We start from the raw sequence: 14,318 nt of genomic DNA, 5'->3' as shown, positions 1-14,318 counted from the left end.
AATAAACGAAGGCCGAGCAACGATACTCTGGAATAACACGACCCGTGCTTTCCGTCGAGTGTATGGCGCTCTGAAATACCGATTAAAAAAGGAGCGGGGCTCTAGTCATGAGCATCCTGGCAAGGGCTTACCTTCTCTAAGGACTTGAGCACGCTCTGTCTCTCTCTCAGCTTCTGGATGCTCAGGGCGATCTTGTGCCGGGCCCCCTTTGTGACATTCTGAAAACAGAGGAAATTATTTCTCACTATCTCTTAGGCGGACACATCGGGCAAATATTCACAGTTGCACGTGTCTGAAATATTACTGACACTTGACCCACTTGAAAATAATGATGCTTTCTGTAAACACAGAAAATCAAACTCGTAAGTGCTGGCTGGATGTAATAAACCCCATGCTTCAAACAAGACATGACACAGCACCAGCATGATTAGTCATAAAAAAACGGGGAATGTATTTACCATATTTAATGATTTCCACAGGATCATACTACAGTTAACTCTGAACTCTATGAATATTAATTTTGTATGCAGACACAGTGAAACCCTTTGAGCAGGCAATTTTAGCCTGCTAGGTCAGGACTCAAAAACAAGGCTTCATTTGCATATGCAACAATCCTGGCTTCTTCAGCACTTCCCTCTTTTCTTGTAAAGATATTCCAGATTTATGAACAACATTCACTTCAGTCCAGCAGCTTTACTGATAAAAACCCAGTTTCTGCAAATGTTCTGCACAATAAGTAGCCAACTGCTCCATCGCAACTGAAACCAGCTACACTGCATCACTGCTAGCTAAGGTACGACAGAAAGACACTTTATTATAACTACAGATATCACCTGTGATTAGATAACTTATGAAAAAAAATAAGACGCTCTGCTAGTTAACTCTACAGTACTAGGAATAATGTATAAACACACAAAGAGGGCCTGTGTAGATCCAGGCTGTATGACGTAAGCCTTCCAAGTAATTCAAGATCTGCCTAATTGTGTGGGTTCAACTGGGCTTAACACAGCGGACAAGCTTTTGGTTTTGAAACGGTGGGCCCAATTCTAGGGACACCATTCCTGGGTGGGGGACAGAGGGGGGAGAAAGAAAAGATGCTTCCCCATACCTGCGACTCCAGGTGCTGCTCCGTCAGGATCATCATCTCCTCGTACGTCATCTGGGAGAAAAGTGCTGCGTACTTGTGTAGGCGGAGGCTCTTCAGCCACGTGGGAACATCTGCGGAGCACACGGAGCGCACGGTGACACGCGGCAACGACACGGCCAACTCACGATGGCCACACACATGCAGGCTGCACGTCCACCCTGATGCAAGGAAAAGCACTGACCACACCAGCTCCGTTTCAGCTCAACCCTGAATTACTTCTTTGGATCAATTAGTTGTCTTAATTAAACTAAATGACTCGATATAAAGGGCATTCTTTGGGAGGAGGAGAGACCCACTGAGCACAAGCAGCTGCCAGAGCTAATGACACACAGATTTTTGCCTTATGGCAGGTACAAGCCATTTCCCGCTTGTGACAAATGCATTCAAATTAGGCATGTGAATCAAGCTGTAGTTTACAGATTTAAATACCCAAAAGCTCCTTTTAGGCCCAACGGCGATCTTGTACATGAGGATAAGAGTACATTACACTTCCATGAGGACATGCACACCCTAAGAGTTTAATGTAATTCTCACAGCTTTAACTCCACTGAGGAGGTGAACCACCTCAATATTTCAGTTTATTCTCTGTGGCAGCCTGATCTTGCATGTTGAAGTTACAGCCAAGGCTATATCCCTCAATAATAACTGCTTTACAACAAAATACCCACGGCTGTAAAATGTTAACATATGCATTTGGTGCAGTTCTATAAAAAAATAAACAAAAAGTGATGCTACACAGCTGCAGTAAATCTAACTGAATGAAGGGTTTTTGACATAGTCATTTCGCTGTGACAGGCATGGCAGTTTCCTATAATGGCTAAGGCTGCGCACCCAGACATGAAGGCACTGATTAGCCTGTCAGTTTCAAAGTGAAAATTTGTAGGTAGGTCTGTATTCAACTATTTTACTGCCTTTCAAACATTCATAAGATAAACACGCAACATTGCATGTACTACAATAATTCATACTAGTCTTGCAGTATATTGCACTCAGATTTGAGAGATGAGTATGTCTACATTAAATTTATATTTTACATTTTCTTCAAAGTCCAATATATCATTTCTAAAAGAAAAGCAGACAAATACCATTTCCATTTACAACAGAGAACTTTTTAGACTTATTTCCCTTAAATCACACAAATGTAAAGAAAAAATATACGTAGTAACATAGACACTAAAGGTAAAGTCAGACTAATAATATAAAATAAAATCTCTACTAATGCAATTTTTAACTGTGCACATATATAATTTTGCATGCTTAAAACAGATCGGTTTTAAAAGGACATTTTAAACCAGCTTTGTAAAATGCAAACTTCACAAACACTTGATAAGTCTGCCCTTTAGTGATTGTGTGACCTAGATAATTTGTACAGAACATGGCTCTAAGGGCATACTGTTGCCTTGCACTTCAAGCTTACAGACTGCTAGACAGTTTGTCAGTTGAGTTGCATATTGAATAGGCCTAAACTCCAAACAATTTCGTAATTCCATAACAGATCCAGATGGCAAATTATGAGAATTCACCCAATCTGAAGGCTATTTTGGATAAGGCATTGTGACGTACACCTGATGGAACATACACTTATGTCAGGCTGTCAATGTGGTAATGAAGGTGAAGAAGTGATTTGATTCGCCTGGTTCAAGGTGCCACTTCTGCCCTCGGGTTTGAACCCATGACATGCTGATGCGTCAATCCCCCCCCAGCTCCACTGCAGACCAGATCGCTCTCACCTTTCATACCGCTTCCTTCTTCCTGGAAGGTGTTGCGGGCGGTGCCCTGGTCCTCCGTCTGCTCGCTGCCCGAGGACGCCACGCTGCTCTGGGGGGACAGGGGGGCGTGGTCCGGGGGCACGAAGGCCGGCCGCCCCCCCAGGTCCTCCTGGCTCGGCCACTCCGTGCCGCACGCCTGGGGGCTGGAGGGGATCAGCGACATCGCCCTCTTCAGGGGACTGGGGTGGATCTGACTGGACAGCACTGGACGGGGAAGGAGACAGGGAGCCAGGTGTCAGTATCACAGACCTCGTCAAGAGCCTCCAGCCACCAATCCCATGTCATCTTAGACCACAGTGCCTGCGATTTTTTTTTCCCTCTTCTGTCCGCTGATCACACCGGTACAGAGACCATTCAGTGAATGCTCCTCCATACCTGGACATCCACAGGATGATTTAGATGATATGCTCAGCCTGCAGCTACTGCACACATAAATGACTCTCATTAAATATCACGTAATTTTTAATTTGATGCACTTCATGAGTTACAGTATAACAAATGCTCTGTTCATACACTGTGAAGTTGCAGTTACTGCGGTGCTTGCGCTGTGATTTCACATGGATATCAGTCCGCTCCACTGCTGACCTTAGTTGACACTGATTGTTTAAATGTAGAACATGATCCTTTTCAATGGTATTACAGTGAAAGAAGTGAGAAAAAACAAACTTTCTTGCCAATGGCAGTGTCAGTTTAGAAGGTCAGCAGATCACTGGTTGGAGCAGACTGATATCCAACGACCTAAAACAGTTGCAACCCTTTTAAGTTTACAGGCATTACTGACAACACCATGAACTTTTAGGAGTCGGAAAACCCTCCCTTAACATTAGCGAGCTCATACTTGTCTGTTACTTACAACGTTTCAAATCAAAGTAAGTTTCTTATACTGCACTCTTCCTTAGTTAATGCAGGCCCTTTCTTCCTTCTAGAGGTGAGAGCTCTGTCATCAGAAGGTTTTCACACTTCAACATTTGAAATGCCGAACATGACAACCTATGACTTAAGCTATCTGCGGATTTGTGGCAACTGCCACCCGTTGTGGCAAATGATGGACAGTGGGGGTTAAGGTACCAACGCAAACGGCAGCACTCATGGAGAACCAGGAACCAGGACAACAGAGATCAACATTCCACTTCCCAAAGGCAACCCTGCCCAACCAGTAAGATCCAAATCAAGTGGTTGGGCAGGCTAAAAAGTAAAAAAGTATCATTTTTCCCAAATGTGCATGTGCTTTAATCTCTGAGAGGGGATACTGCACAGAGATAAGTATTTTCCCTTTTGGTTTTAAAGGTGCAAATTTCTGGGCTTTGAAACGAGCATCCAACTCACAATAAAAATGAACTCCAGAACAGGCAGAGCTAGCCTGTGTTAGTTACCCCTTGATATGAAGCAATCCTCATGTTTTGCTGTGTCGACCGAAGTCTCTTGATTTGTGCATTTAGGTCAGTGATTGACAGCACATGCTAGCTCCACGCATTACAGGGTTCATGACACATCACTGCCCCCTCACTAAGCTCTATGGTCTCTTTAATATGCAAATAATGTCCATCAAAATGCAAATGCCTGTAAATGTAACCATTTCATCTTCGTGAACTTATTGTTACCCACCTTGTTTTTTATTTTTATGTGACAGCCCTGATGACTATATCGCTACAGCAATGCCAACAAAATCCACTAATTTCATATGTCCTGTACTCTGATGTACATCACAGGTAAAATTCTGCACAAAAATTCTGCTAAAATACGAAGACTGTAGGTATTCCAGATAATAGGTTCACCGAATTGTTACTTTCTGCATATGACACAAGCTTGCCTTATGACTTATGACTTGACTAACTGACCTATGACTAAAACAAACTGTCTAACTGATTTGGGTAGACAACTGCCCACACACTACAATAACGGGAACAAAAGGCACACCCCTGAGAGTTCCAGGCACAACTGCATCTACTTCAGGACTGGCACATAATCTTTATAATATATCCCCTTGTGATTCTCTTTGCTGTATTATGAAACACACACCTATTCTATAAAACAATTTGTGAAGGTAAGGTTCTGTTTTTGCAGTCTAACAGAAAATTTCCTTTGGGTAACACTTTTCTCCTTAGCCTGGATAACAAAATGTATGCTTCAGAATTAAGTGGCGAAAATCAGTGGTGACAAATGTATGTGTTCACACTTGCAATACTTGCACTTGGATCTCTGGGGATCAACAGCACGAACAGACTAGGTCTTGAGGAGGGGAATGGTAAGGGGGGGGGGGGGGGGGGGGGGGGCAGACTGACCTGTGTTGGTGCCAGCGCCGATGCTGTTGATGGGCGAGGGCACGCCGCCAGGGCCATGGAAAGGCAGGTGCCCGTTCTGGCCTGCGGAGGAAGAGGCGGAGCCGGAGGAAGGGGGCTTGTCCTGCCAGGCATGGGCGGGGTCGGGGGCCTCGGGCGGGCCGGGCCACTCATCTGAGCCCTGCCGCGGGTGGTGGGGCCCGATGGGGGGCCGGCCGGAGGGCGCGTAGCCGCTCGACAGGTGCTCCTCCAGGTGGTTGAGCCACATGGCCAGCGAGGTGCGGTCCTCCAGGGTGGTGGCCGGGTGGATGAGGGCGTAGGACAGCAGCTGCCGGCTCTCCTCCACGAACAGGCTGCTCTCGATGGTGTGGCTCAGCACTTTCTGCAGCAGGTTCATGTACTCGCACTTGGCCTCGCTGTTGCGCGGCTGCAGCAGCGGCAGGTGGGACAGCAGCAGGGACACCGCCTTCTCCTTGGGCTCCTGGTTCCACTGGCTGACGATGGCTGAGGGTAAAGGTCAAGTCATAATCAATCCTGTGTCTGTTCATGTATATTCCTCCACCTATGATCTAAACCTAGCACACACATTATATACAATACCTAATAAACTATAGTCAGTTCTCACCAGGTAGTGCCAACAACACGCAGCCTTGTGGTGACTGAACGATACACTTGGTGTGATATCCAACACTTGATTTTCTTGTAAAACTACAATGTGTACAGTGTGTAAGTTGATGGTTCACATTTTTCAAACAAAAGGGAAAAGGGTAAACTTTGTTGTTGTTAGTGGAAGCTGTGGTCAAACCAGCAGCTTAGCATACCCAGTCATCATAACCGGTGTGTGGCTGCCAACATTAAATGGCCAAACTCACAGACATTATGGAACTCCAGAAACACTACACACTGCTGTCAGTAGCTCTGCGTTGCATATTTGAGTGGCGTGACCAGCTTTCCTTGACCCGTGAAAAGAATAAGGGAAAAATTCCATGAACTAAATTGCACTTTTATTCTGCCAGAGTGTTTGAACTGGGTCACGGTTGAGAGCTGATATATTTAGGCAGGCAGCTAAAGAACCCCAAGCTACATTTTAACTTGGGCAGAAAGATCCTGGATCTATGCAGTGCAACCACAAGAGAATTAAATAAATAAGAAAAAAGTCAGAAAGGAGCAGAAAGAAGTTTTGATGGAAAATGCTGATGAATCCTAATGGCGCAGAAAATCCTCTTCCTAATCAAGACGCTACTGAGACCTTAAAGAATCCTGATGAAGGTTTCTACCAGACCACGACGGTCATCATGAGACTTCACTGTTCCACTTCCACTGAAAACAAAGAGGAGTGGCTAAATGTAATAGGATACTATCTGAGCTGGACCTGCTTTGCTGAACAATGGGAACCGGGGGGGAAACCTGTCCACAGCATTAGTGTTGTCAAACAATTTAAAAACGGAATTACAAATACTCTTGCAATTTTTATAGTTTACTGTAATTAATCACTTATTTAATTATTTCATTGCTTATAGAATTACAGTTTGACCGTGTAGCGAAGGGCGAGAGCAAGTCACCCCACCTGGCCTCGAACCAGAGAGCCTGGCTCTTTGGCGTTGTGGTCAAAACCGCAGGTCTGGTACCCTGTAGACCTGGGTGACTGCTCTTGCCCTTCACTACAGACCAATAAATCTACACTAGCTGGCAAGAGGCCCATAAACTGCAATACTTGCTACTTAGTGATACTTGCTCCCTGTGACTAATTCAGCATGAGTCGGCACGACTACTTAGATCAGGTGATCGGCTGACCAGGGTTGAGTAACGTAGTAGTTATAAAAGTTTACAGTCTAAAAGCTGATTTTAAAAAAGGGGTTGGTTGTTAAAAAAATAACATCGATTATATTTAGAAGGACACAAGTGAACAAAATTAGAACTGTAATTGTAGAATTGTAGAATTTGAATTTAAAAAAAAAAATCCAATCCAGTGTATAAAAAAAAGCCTGTACTTCAAAGACACGTTAAATTCATGAGATGAACCGGAGGCACAGTACAAGAGGTCACCCCTTCTCCTATTTCTTTTCACTAAGACGGTTACTTAGACAAACAAGTCTGAGAACGCAGACCCAAGTGCTGAGCTGCCTTAAGTCAACTGCGATGCACTTAGCATGACTGCAGCCAACGTAGTTTGATTTATCTTCTAAGATGGTGCTCTGATTAAACAGGTCACATCTCTCAGTATTAAAGTTAGCATGCGTCTCTCGTAAGCTGTAACTCTATGTATGGCTGTAATACTGGAATTCCACTTGACAGACACTGAATATTTCGTTGCTTTCATCAACGAAATATTCAGGAAAAGAGGTGTCCAAAAATCCAGTTTAATTTCTTCTGTCCATCAGCATCTGACTAACTAGCATAAAGCCTGCAATGGGTGACTGATTAATTTATTTATTTTAACATGGGTGAGAGGTAGGGTCAAAATAACTCATCTGTGTTACTCATGTTAATAAAAAAAAAAAACTATCTATTTGTAATTTAATCGCATGCATTAATGTGTTAACATTAACGTGGAACACTGACAACCCTAAATACATATACATACACTATATGGCCAAAAGTATGCGGACCATCACACCTATATGAGCTTATTGAACATCCCATTCCAAAACCATGGGCATTAATATGGAGTTGCCCCCCCCTTTTGCAGCTATAACAGCCTACACTCTTCTGGAGTGTGTCTGTGGGAATTTGTGCCCATTCAGCCCAAAGAGCATTTGTGAGGTCAGGCACTGATGCTTGAGAAGGCCTGGCTCACAGTCAGCGTTCTAATTCATCCCAAAGGTGTTCAATGGGGTGGAGGTCAGGGCTCTGTGCAGACCACTGGAGTTCCTCCACACCAAACTCAGACAGTTTGGAACTCTGTAGCGAGCAATTCAACACAGGATAGGCGGTTTTTACATGCTACGCGCTTCAGCCCTCGGCGGCCCCGCTCTGTAAGTTTGCGTGGTCCACCACTTCGTGGCTGAGCTGTTGTTGCTCCTAGACGCTTCCACTCGACAATAATAGCACTTACAGTTGACCGGGGCAGATCTAGCAGGGCAGAAGTTTCCCAAACTGACTTGTGGCAAAGATGGCATCCTATGACAGTGCCACGTTTAAAGTCACTGAGCTCTCCAGTACGACCCATTCTACTTCCAATGTTTGTCTATGGAGATTGCATGGCTATGTGCTTGATTTTATGCACCTGTTAACAATCAATGTGGCTGAAACACCTGACCTCAATAATTAGGAGGGGTGTCCACATACTTTTGGCCATATAGTGTATATAAACAAAACAATATACAATTCTCGTCAAGTGAGTTCGAACTAAATTACTAATTACCTCAGTGATACTGTGACTGTTCAAAGAGCAGAACCAAACAGAAGAGCACAGGTGGCCAAGTAAGGTGCCATCTGGACAATTAATAATAAATTTGCCTAATGCATTTTACCTAATTTGCAAGGGGCTCAAGATGTAAAAATTTCAGCCAAAAACCTAAATTTGATATGTTTATTATTTTAACTGAATCGCTCATTACTTTTTCACCTGTGGATTTACCCATGGAACCCCTGCATGATTTTATCATGTTAGCTTATGTACTTTTTTGGGTAAATGTATTCATGTACAAACCTTTATGCACCCCAAATTGATCACTGGAACCATAGAAGTCTACTAACTGACTGACAGAAGACATACCTTGTGTACGATAGAAGGCTCAAACTTGCAAGTTTTCAAAGAATGTTTAAGCCAAAGAGTCATTTCAGACAAATGTGGGTAGGATAAAGTTAGTCATCAAAGTCATCAAAAATTCACAAGCTGATTCTGTATATTTCGAAACAAACTGAAGTATCTTAACTGTCTTGACTGCAAGCCTTTTTTGAATGTATGGTCTTCCTTCCATAAATCTGCAGATCTAATTTTTTTCAGATCCCCTCTGTTAGCTAAGTCGCAATATCTGACCAATGAGAAAGGTAAAATACAACACCTAATCTACAGATTGTTTTGTGGCCGCTTTTTATTTTCTCATCATCAGTGCCTCTAAGATCAATGCAAGGTCGTGGCCTACCGCTTGCACTTATCAAGAGCTCTAGCACTACCTCCTGGAGTTACCAACATCCATCTACACAATAACAAGCATTTCAATGGCAAGCATACAGCAGATCCACAAACTACTCATTACAACACTGACAAAGCACCAAACAACACAGCAGTTCCAATGTAGTCCACCCTCTTCAGTTGCAACACTGAACATGACTCTTCTCATGGGAACTAACCGCTGTCCCATCACTGGCGATTTAGCATGATACATGCAGGCTACACTCGAGGCTGACCAATATCCGCTGAATGTTATTACTCCCCGATAATAAGCGTAATTGGCGTTAGCCTCCAAGACTGATAATGGGCACATAATGCTCGTCCTGTCCCTTCTGCTAACGCGGTGCTCCTCCAGGCATCCTCCAGCCACGCTGCTCTGTGGATGCTCACTAATGACACTAGTCAGGTGGTCACGCTACATAAGCCATTTAACCGCACTTAGATGCTTTTGGAATTAGCTGAAGGCGACTGGGAGGAAGACACTCACATTACTCATCACACACACTTCGTTCTCAACCCATTCCATTAAGGAGCTATATTCTGATACATATCACACTTTATTTTACCTAACAGCCACAACTGGCATAGTTATCTTTCCATGTAAGGAAATGGATTGTAGATGCAATGTTAACGGCTACCAATCGAGTAAAATTCTCAAAAGACTGAGGTATGTAAGCATTCAAACATGGAGTTTTTGTGCAAAAATCTATTTTTTAACAAGCAGTGTTCTTCCTCAGTGGATATAAGAATGCCACGGCACACAGTATGCATTCGGTATACTTCTTTATGTACAAGTTTAGGCATATTTTTTACTATTTCTTTTTCTTGATATATAAATAGATAAAACTATGAATGTAAAAATTTGCAATCGTAATATTCAAGCCTATGTAGGTCATTCTGGATAACAGCATCTGCTAAATAACAGTGACATAATGGAACAGAATGTGGAATAGAATGTACTGTTTACATGACTGACAAGCAAAAGATGGTCAGCAGATGCCAGGTTCAGCATCGTTTTACCAGCATAGTATCACCCTATTCCAGCCAGCATTCTTTCGAACAGTGGCTGTCGAGCTGAACCCAACGCATCGCCTGTCACGTGAGGGTGCGGAAGACCAAGAGGCAGAACGGACGAAGACGCAACCGACGAGCAGCGAAGCAGAGGCAGCATCGGTCCCATCGTCAGCATCGGCTAGAGAACTGGGCGCTTCCACCTCCCGCCTCCCTGAGAGGCGAGCCGTTCCTCTCAAAGGTCCACAGCTCTCAGCCGGGTAAAGCTCCACCTCCCGCCTCCCTGAGAGGCGAGCCGTTCCTCTCAAAGTTCCACAGCTCTCAGCCGGGGAAAGCTCCACCTCCCGCCTCCCTGAGAGGCGAGCCGTTCCTCTCAAAGTTCCACAGCTCTCCGCCGGGGAAAGCTCCACCTCCCGCCTCCCTGAGAGGCGAGCCGTTCCTCTCAAAGTTCCACAGCTCTCAGCCGGGTAAAGCTCCACCTCCCGCCTCCCTGAGAGGCGAGCCGTTCCTCTCAAAGGTCCACAGCTCTCAGCCGGGTAAAGCTCCACCTCCCGCCTCCCTGAGAGGCGAGCCGTTCCTCTCAAAGTTCCACAGCTCTCAGCCGGGGAAAGCTCCACCTCCCGCCTCCCTGAGAGGCGAGCCGTTCCTCTCAAAGTTCCACAGCTCTCCGCCGGGGAAAGCTCCACCTCCCGCCTCCCTGAGAGGCGAGCCGTTCCTCTCAAAGTTCCACAGCTCTCCGCCGGGGAAAGCTCCACCTCCCGCCTCCCTGAGAGGCGAGCCATTCCTCTCAAAGTTCCACAGCTCTCCGCCGGGTAAAGCTCCACCTCCCGCCTCCCTGAGAGGCGAGCCGTTCCTCTCAAAGTTCCACAGCTCTCCGCCGGGGAAAGCTTACACAGGATGTCATCCTGTGGTCTAGGCAATGCTCTGCGTTTTACGGAGTCTGACGCGGGAGAAGCCAGCCGTACATCATGAGTGGAGTGGCTTGCGGTCTGACCACACAGCACCTGGCCTGGTTTCTCATCGGCCAGGCTGTTAAATTTAGAACCGTTTCAAAATAACGTGTACAGGTTGCAGGCCCTTCGATGGTTTCCTGGTTTGGCTTAGCGCCTGAGTCGCACCCCCCAGAGAATTCTACATTCTCAGTATTTTAATGTTTTTCTTTTAACCTTTTAATATCGCTACAGAGTACCTGTAGGTGCTTGTATTATTTGCGTATCCATCTGTCCCAGTTTTCTTCCATCTTCTGTCTGCATTACCATCTGGACTGTCTGGTTATTTATTTTGTGAAGAAATGAGATTATCCAGTGAAAGATGCTTTATTAATTAAACATATTAAGTGGTTCTTCTGATGTTGCAGCAAAGCCAGACAGTAAACAGCTTTAAAGGTCTCATAAAAGAGGTTACATAAGACACTAGAGGGGAAAAAAAAAAAAACACACTCCTGCATTGTAAGTAGCATTAATATAAAGCGATGACATTGCTTTGATATTAATTTGGAAATGCAGTACAGAACTACAGTCTGTTCATTATAATTCAAACTGTACTTCATGCATTAGTCCTGTCTATGGCTGCACCTCAAAAGAAAGGCCAGCTGCCTATTTTGATTAATTGTTGAGAAATACAGAAAATACAGAAATACAGATTTGAAGTAAAGTCCCTGGCCTTCTCTTTTACTATCTAGCCTAAAACTATTATCATAATGACTGGTTTTCTTTCATTTTATCCCACAATCAGTGTTCAGCTCCAGTTATTATACTGGTGGTTTTGCTATAATGTTTGGCCAAAATAACTGGATGGAAAAAATGTGCAAAGCAGTCACGGCACAGTAGAAGAATTTTCAATATGAATGTAAACACGCTCTGCCCGGTTCAAGAGGGTTATCAGTCATGGCAGGTGTCATGATGAGCCGATACCTGAAAGTGTGAACCGTCAGCCACAACAAAGCGGGGTTAATGGGGCAGCGCAGACATCACTACCCTCCCTCCCGTTTCCCTTTCTGCACGGCAGCAACCCGCAGCATCGTAAATCAGGCCTCCTCCTCCCCATGGGGTCGCAGTGAGTCAGTGCTCTCTCGTTCCTCTCACTCCCCAGCCAAACGCTCCATGCGGTGCTGCTTTCCTGAGTTCTGACGCGGGCCAGGGGGTCAGAGCGGCCCGGGCCTGTCCTCTCAGATCGCAGACAGGCTTCCGTCTGAAATGCAAAACTCGATTCTATCGTCACTTCCCCGAGCGCAAGGCCGGCTCGGGCTCAGGCAGAAACGGGGGGTTTCCTGTCGCGCATCACAGCGGAGCCAACGCGGACCGTTTTTTTTTTTTTTTTTTTACTTGTTTCATGCTGTCGGGTCACCTCTCCCAGCGGGTCGGCTCGAAAATGGGCGCGGGTGGCTGTCCGTCGCCCTTCGCCCCCAACCGTGACCCACACCGAGCCCTCCTCAGGTGGCTGAAGTAAACTGCATCAGACTCTGTGACGCGCAAAAGGTGGAAAGCGACCTGTGCGCTTCCTCTCTGAGGAGCAAGCGCTCCTGTTGATCGATGACTCGCATTACTCAGCCGCGCTAACGGCTGCTCCCTCTTTTTTGGGCGCCCGCGCTGACGCACGGGAGCCCGCGCGAGCCGTTAAGCTCTCCGGGTTTTTTTGGGGGGATGGGTAGAAACAGGCCTCCTTGGAACACTGTCAGCGTCACTGAGTCAGACAAGCGGGGTTAGCATCTTATCTGCCTGTTTGAACTTGCAAAGGGGGGGGGTAGCGCGGTGAGGGAGGACAGCCGGCGCCGTGCCACCTTGGCCTGGCACGGCTTTCCCACGCGGGCTGTTTCCTGAGGAAAAAATAAAAGCAAACAGAACGCGCAGGCCGACACGGCAATGGCGAAATAAGGGAGGAGCCCGCCGGCTTTGCGGGATGCTTAACGGCTCACGCCTCTTCCTGTTGTTTAATATCCCAGATGCGGCGCATCCCTTTGCCATGGCCGTGTGTCTGTCTGACCTTACCGTTCTTTCCAGCTTTGAACTAACAGCGTTCTCCATTAAGGGAATAATGAAATGACTTTTTCCTGTCATAATGTCTCCTGTTTCAATGAAGCAGCAGACAGGCCTGACTGCAGTGTCTCTCATCAGATCTGATTACCACCACTTAGTCCTCATTTTCGGGGGGAAAAAAAAAAATGACATGAAGTGACCTGAATAAGCAAGACTGCAGACCGTAAGCAGACAGGGGGAGACAGTTGATGTGTGACGGGTACGGTGGGGGCTGGGGGAGGGGGGGGGGTGCGTGTGCAGGATTCGGAGCGGTTAGTCATGTCGCCGGAGGGCTGGCTCGGGCGAGGCACTGCAGCGCAACGTCAGCTGTGTCTGAGGCGGCGACGCAGCCTGCTGCGAGTTTGCCCGCTGAGGGGAACCCGCCCAAAAAAGCCTGAGGTGGGAGGGAGTCAATGATCAATACACCAACGGAAAAAAGAATCAGTCCCCTGCTACAGCCACCATATATCCAGCTAGACGTTGTGATTCAGATCCATTGATATTTTCCTAAATTTAAGCAGCTGAACAGGCCCTTCTCTATAGCTAAAATAATGATGACAATATAGTGGGGGAGTCTTTGCTGCCTCTGTACCACATTTACCCAAGATTGGGTGGGTTCAACCATTCTGACAGGTGGATGGGTCAGGAAAAACTAAAGAAAGGGACTTGTGGAGAGAGGGAGAATGGAAGAAATAGAGGTAGAGGGAGAAAGAGAGAGGGGGAGAGAGAGAGGTAGAGAGAGAGAGAGACAGAGAGAGGTAGAGAGAGAGAGAGAGAGAGAGAGAGAGAGAGAGAGCTGGAGGAAGAGCTACAGAGCTGCAGGGTTCTCCTGGCTGATGGTGGAATGAGGAGGGAGCCGTGTGCCTCAGTGCAGGCGCGTGTGTGTGGAATAATAAGCAGCTTCAGCTTCGGTTCTGAGCAGCAGACACAAGCCTGTGTGGGTCTCTGTGTATGAGGCATGCCAGGATGCCAAATTTCACA

General features: G+C 46.1%; 1 protein-coding gene across 1 annotated transcript in view; it reads right to left on the bottom strand.

Moving 5' to 3' along the window:
* Nucleotides 1–14,318, bottom strand: part of LOC118783438 (protein Smaug homolog 2) — a 28,480-nt gene that overhangs the window by 8,127 nt on the left and 6,035 nt on the right. Inside the window, exons 2-5 of the mRNA XM_036537310.1 lie at nt 5,199–5,699; nt 2,878–3,120; nt 1,109–1,218; nt 132–218 (exon numbers count right to left, since the gene is read on the bottom strand). Coding sequence (XP_036393203.1) covers nt 132–218; nt 1,109–1,218; nt 2,878–3,120; nt 5,199–5,699 — 941 coding nt within the window. The remainder of the gene's footprint in view (nt 1–131; nt 219–1,108; nt 1,219–2,877; nt 3,121–5,198; nt 5,700–14,318) is intronic.

The sequence above is a fragment of the Megalops cyprinoides genome, chromosome 9 (genome assembly GCF_013368585.1).
Source record: "Megalops cyprinoides isolate fMegCyp1 chromosome 9, fMegCyp1.pri, whole genome shotgun sequence".
NCBI lineage: Eukaryota > Metazoa > Chordata > Actinopteri > Elopiformes > Megalopidae > Megalops > Megalops cyprinoides.
Note: the sequence above shows the minus strand (reverse complement) of the source record. Positions and strands in the feature narration are given on the sequence as shown.